Source organism: Empidonax traillii, unplaced genomic scaffold, assembly GCF_003031625.1.
Source record: "Empidonax traillii isolate 1590-97213 ecotype Southwest subspecies unplaced genomic scaffold, ASM303162v1 scaffold65:size4453928, whole genome shotgun sequence".
NCBI lineage: Eukaryota > Metazoa > Chordata > Aves > Passeriformes > Tyrannidae > Empidonax > Empidonax traillii.
This window is the reverse complement of record NW_020955258.1, coordinates 4,442,135-4,447,832: the sequence shown is the minus strand read 5'-3', so window position 1 is coordinate 4,447,832 and position 5,698 is coordinate 4,442,135. Positions and strand designations below refer to the sequence as shown.

The 5,698-nt window shown below is 38.5% G+C and overlaps 1 protein-coding gene across 1 annotated transcript in view; it reads right to left on the bottom strand.

The window, feature by feature from the left end:
- Positions 1-5,698, bottom strand: part of LOC114055692 (titin-like) — a gene marked incomplete at its 3' end in the record, with an annotated part of 131,673 nt that overhangs the window by 5,538 nt on the left and 120,437 nt on the right. The window contains exons 113-117 of the mRNA XM_027880087.1: positions 5,406-5,486; positions 4,949-5,077; positions 2,928-4,187; positions 2,425-2,508; positions 1,330-1,413 (exon numbers count right to left, since the gene is read on the bottom strand). Of these exons, the coding sequence (XP_027735888.1) occupies positions 1,330-1,413; positions 2,425-2,508; positions 2,928-4,187; positions 4,949-5,077; positions 5,406-5,486 (1,638 nt within the window). The remainder of the gene's footprint in view (positions 1-1,329; positions 1,414-2,424; positions 2,509-2,927; positions 4,188-4,948; positions 5,078-5,405; positions 5,487-5,698) is intronic.

The window sequence follows — 5,698 nt, the reverse complement described above, 5'->3', positions numbered from 1 at the left end:
ACGTAGACTGGAGATGCACTCATGAAAGTAACCAAACTGGTCTCACAACATCAACCCATATTTCTCTCTCTCACTTGCTTTCACACACGCAACACTTCACACAGCACAGGCACAGAGGAGCGATGCCTAGTAGGTTCTGTGAGAAGACTGTTGGCTATGTTTAGGTGCATTTTGAGGTGTGAATTAGGACACTCTGCTGTGTATTAGCAGCCTTCCCTCCTTGGGAGGAGAGACTGTCATTCTCAGTGCCACTGGGATCTAGTTTTTCTGTGGGACCAACCCCAGCCCGTATCTAATGTGTTCCATTCCACATGAATATGCTGGTGCTTTGCAGTCAAGCAGTCTGGGCAGAGACAGGGTGGGGAACAGAAATGTCATCAGCACTATCTCTACCCTCTCTATCTCTTCTGGTTTTTGCAGTTCCTTCACAGTGATCGTATGTGGGGACTTTTGAGTTAATTAGTGAGGTTTCAGTGCTTCTATCATCCTATATTTAGACATTTCATTTGGCAAGGGTAAAAGGGCCACCTGCAAAGTGAACAAGTGTCTTTGCTCTCCATCTTCACGTGATGCAGAATTGTTCTGCACAAACGCAGAAGATGTGGTGGTCTTCTATCTAAGTTATGTGCAATGCAATTATAGATTTGAGATACCAAACTTCTTGGGTCCCAATGAGCTTATGGTCAGCAGAGTTACATCAGACCATCCTGATCTACTATACATTTGAATAAGTACTGCATTTAGTAGCAGATTTGAGCATTTGTTATTTGGGTCTAGGTCTAGTTCACATATGTCCAAGTCTTAAAATAATACGGTCCTGTCTAGGTGTGCTCCTGTTTTTACTTTGGAACTTCATTTCCTATAAAGACTTCAGTTCCTTCTCAGTCCATTTAACCTGTCTTTCCTCCTTTTTTTCTCTGAAATGATCAGGGTTTTTTGTGTTTGTGTTGCTTTTTTGGTTGTTTTGTTGTTGTTGTTGTTTGTTTGTTTTCCATTTGCCATTTTCTAATATTGCTGCATCATGACTCTTTCTGGTAGTTACTACCACACAATAGGACATGGTTGCCAGGTCATAGTCATTAGAGAAAAACACTTTGAATGAAAAAATATTATATTGTTTGAGATTCTTGGCAAAACAATAAAGAGAGAAGTTTACATTAAAAATCTGAATTAGAAAGCCCTTTCCCATTCTAAAAAGGGAATTTGGACACAACACCGTATGCAGAAATTTCATGAATTTACAAACAAATAGGACAACAGACATCAGGAATAACATTTAAGACAGTAAGAAACAGTCTCATTCAGACTGATGTACAGGGTGACAGGTACCTCGAACTGCAGCAGGTTCTGGCTTTTTTGGCACAGTTACGGGTACAGGCTCTTCCAGAACACCTTTCTTGGGAGCCTTGGGCACTTCAAAGATATTAGTATATTTTAGTTTTGGGGGTACCGCAGATGTATATGAAACAATAAGACAATCAACATTATATTCACACAATCTGTTTTGAGAAAGTGCTGTGGTTACATTCAGCCATCAGTTATGCTTTGCTTCAAACCTGTGGAATGACCTGGGTGTCAAATGGAAATTCTAGGTTTAGTCTTTGTTTCTCAGTCAAGGTGGACATATAGAAAACATTTGGCTTCTCAGTAACCAGATGATCAGAGACTTATGGAATCCTACTGTATATGTGCATCAGCCATGTTTCATTAATGACTGTATGTTCTGTCCTGGTTTAGGCAGTTACTACCTTTTTACTTGTTACTTAGATAATATGACTGTTTTTATCCCTCAGGTTGACTTCACCTTTCTTTTTCTGTCTTTGCATGTTTCCACTCTTCAACTTCTCACATTTTCCCTCTAACATCTCCTGGCTTCCGTTCTAATCACTAGATGTTGCTTATAACTGTTTCCTGTTATATTAATTTAAATTATTTAAATGATTATCTAATTACTTCGATGCAGTACTTCAGTGTATTTCAGGCTGAGAGAATCTTGTGGCAGAATAACTGTTTTCTCACAGAATCTTAGAATCATCTAGTTTGGAAAAAATCTTTAAGATCATTATGTCTAACTGTAAACCTAACACTGCCAAACCCTTTAAACCGTGCACTAAGCCATCCTTACTAATAATGTGAACAACTGTTTATGAATTCATTTTCTTGTTAGCATCTCTAAGTTTTTGGCATTTTTTCATAGACTTAAGTTCATCATATCTGCTTGATATGTCTTAAATCCAGTGCAGCAAAAGTTTGTATGGTTTTAGTTGAGGAAATATTTGACACTCCTGCACAGCAATTCATATTTGGTACATCTCTCACATTTTTGATATCAAAGTATAGAGTGGAAGATCAATTTGAACTGAGATTCATTAAAAAAACCCCAACAATACCCTTCCTTATGATGATAGTAGTGGTGTCATGTACCTTTAGCAAGTGAAGCTCCTGTTTTTTTAGATACAGCAGGGGGCAGTTTCTCCTCTGGAACAGTCCTCTCAGCCACCTCAGGCACTTCAAAGATATTAGTGCATTTAATTTTACAACAACAATACAACAATGTAAGTACAGAGACTGAAACACAGAGGACAACAGAAATGTTCTGATATAACAAATTAGCACACGCTCATATTCAGTGCGATTTGTTTAACAAGCATCACTTAAAACAGATCCAGAACGATAGACAGAACAAAAGATGTTAAGATAATACTTAAGAGAAGATTAGGTGAGCCTGTCATGTACTCATGATAACATGTAGACTGATGGAGTGTTTGATTTTTCAGGAAGAGTTAGAGGAATTTTCTGTTCTGGGAGTGCTTTTCAGGCATTGCATATTTAAAGATATTAGTTACGTGTATTAAGCTTTAAAATGAGCAGTGAAGCATAACACACTCAAGAGAAGGAAAAGAGATCCTACGCAGAAGAAGAGGTACCTTTAGGTTGTGCAGCTGCTCGCTTTTTAGGTATAGCAACACCCTCTTGCTTTTTGGCCAACTCGGCTGGTGGTGGTTCCTCCGGTGCCAAAACAAGGTCTGGTTCTTTGGATGCCACTTCAGGCTTTGGTTTTTGAAGTGGTGTAGAAGACTCTAGTTTTTTGGGTGCTAAAAGTGTTTCTGGTTCCTCAGGCACCATGACAGGTTCTGGCTTGCAGGGTGCCACAACAGGCTTTGATTTTCTGGACACTGCAATAGGCTTTGGCTTTTGGAAATCTGCAGCAAAGTCTGTTTCTTCAGTTGCTACAAGCTCTGTTTTTTGGGTCTGCACAAAATGTCTTGTTTTGGGGGGCACCAAACCAGGCTTTGATTTTTGGGTTGATTCTACTGTCTCTGACTCCCCAGACTCCACTGTGAACTTAGGTTCCTTGGGGGCTATAAGTGGTTTCTGGGATTCCAGAACTGGCTTTGGTTTTGAGGGCATCACACCATGCTTTAACTTTTGGGGTGGAACATCAAGTGTGGGTTCCTCAGATACCACAATAAACTCCTGTTTCTCAAGCACTACAACATGTTCTGGTTCTTGGTGTTCCAAAACAGTCTTCTGTTTTGGGGGCATCACACTATATTTTAGTTTTTGGGACTCTGCATCAGGTTTGGGTTCCTCAGATACCACAACAAACTCTTGTTTCTCTACAACATGTTCTTGTTTCATTACAGCTTTTTTCACTACAACATGTTCTGGTTTTTGGTGTTCCAAAACAGGCTTCTGTTTTGGGGGCATCACACCATGCTTTAACTTTTGGGGTGGAACATCAAGCATGGGTTCCTCAGATACCACAATAAACTCCTGTTTCTCAAGCACTACAACATGTTCTGGTTCCTGGTGTTCCAAAAGAGGCTTCTGTTTTGGGGGCATCGCACCATGTTTTAGTTTTCGGGACTCTGCATCAGGTTTGGGTTCCTCAGATACCACAAAAAACTCTTGTTTCTCAAGCACAACAGCATGCTCTGGTTTTTGGGATGCCACAACAGATTCTAACTTATGGGGTGTCAAAACAGTCTCAGGCTCCTCAGATGTTAGAAAATGCTCCAGTTTTTGAGTTGCCACTACAACCTTTTGCTTTCGGGCCACTTTAGCCACTTCCAGTTCTTGCAGTTCCACCTCTTGAGGCTTTGGTTTTGGGAGTCCTGCAATGGACTTTGGTTTTCGGGAAACTGGAACAGGTGCTTCCTTTTCTGGGAAAGTTGTCTTGGCCACTTTATGTACATAAAAGATATTAGTTCTAAATTTAACAATGGCACTGACAATCATGCCAAAATTAAGTCAATTGTGAAACATAAAACCACAACTGTAACAAAAGTATTAAAAACATAAAAAACATATTAAAAACATACCAGGTACTGATCATTTATGTTCCCCTTTTTAATGGGGAATATATGAAATTTTGGCTTTTTTCTCTTTTCTCTCAAGTGTACACACACACTCACAACACTCATGCCCCCTTATGGATGTACACACATGCACTGATAGCATAACTTAAACAATAAGTAAAATGCACGATAATTTCAAGTAGAATGGACAGGACAAAAGATATTAATAGCATTGCAGGCAATAAGCTGAAGATTCTTTCAAGAAATATCAGTGATGGCATCTAGTTTTTCTTACTGGAGCTTCTGGTATTTCAATCTGCCCTCAGCTCCTAGAATGGCTACTTTCTTTTCTTCTCCTACTATAACTTTGAAGATATTAGCTGTGGTTGTTTTCATGAACCCAAGCAGGCAGAATAATAAAAATAATCAAAAATTGTAAGAAAAAAATATAAAATACAGACAATTCAGATACCCAAGATTTGCCCCTATTTTTCAGAAACAGCCATGTACATCTGTTTCACACACACATGCAGATGGATAGAACAGATATAATTTAGATCTCAGAAAACAGAAGTCCTGGGTAATTATAATACTAAAGAAAAGAGAAAAAACATTGCTTCTGTTATTTTGTTAGTGTTGAAATTTACCTTCCTTTGGTAGAGCTTCTGGTACTTCAGGTGCAGCCTCTGGTTCTGGGACAACTGCAGGTTCTGGTATTTTAGGCACAGGTATTTTCTTCTCTGCAACAACTTTCTTCGGCTCCTCAGGTTCTTTAAAGACATTTGTTTGTTTTAGTGTTAGGAATTTGAAGAATAGGAATTAAAATGCAACAATAGGTCCAGCATGAAAAAATATCACACAGCATCATATAAAACCCCAACTCGATAAATGCTCTGGGTTGTTTTTTTCCTGTTGCCATACGCTCACCATTAATAGCCATTGTCACTTACTGGGAGATATGCACAAGTGAAAAAGACAACACAAGCTGTAACACTTATAAATATTAGAGTATAAAAACCGCAGATAACACAAACTTAAGAAGGGTAATATTTAAAGAAAGATTAAAAATCGTGTGCAATCTCATCACTACTGAACATGTACCTTTAGGTGGTGGAGGTTCTGGTTTTTTAGGAACTTCAATGTGTATTTTTTCTTCTGAAACCACTTTCTTGGGCACCTCAGGCACTTTAAAGAAATTAATTAATTTTATTTTTATGCATATCAAAGATATGTCTGTAGTGTTCAGACAGCAAGATAAAGTAAATCTCAGGGACATGAAAAGCATCAGTGATTTTGTAGGTGAACATGTAATTTTGCTTTGCCTACAGGAAATTCTCTCTGCTGCCTCACTGAGGTACAGATACAAAAACTACAATTCAAGTAACAAAAATATTTTA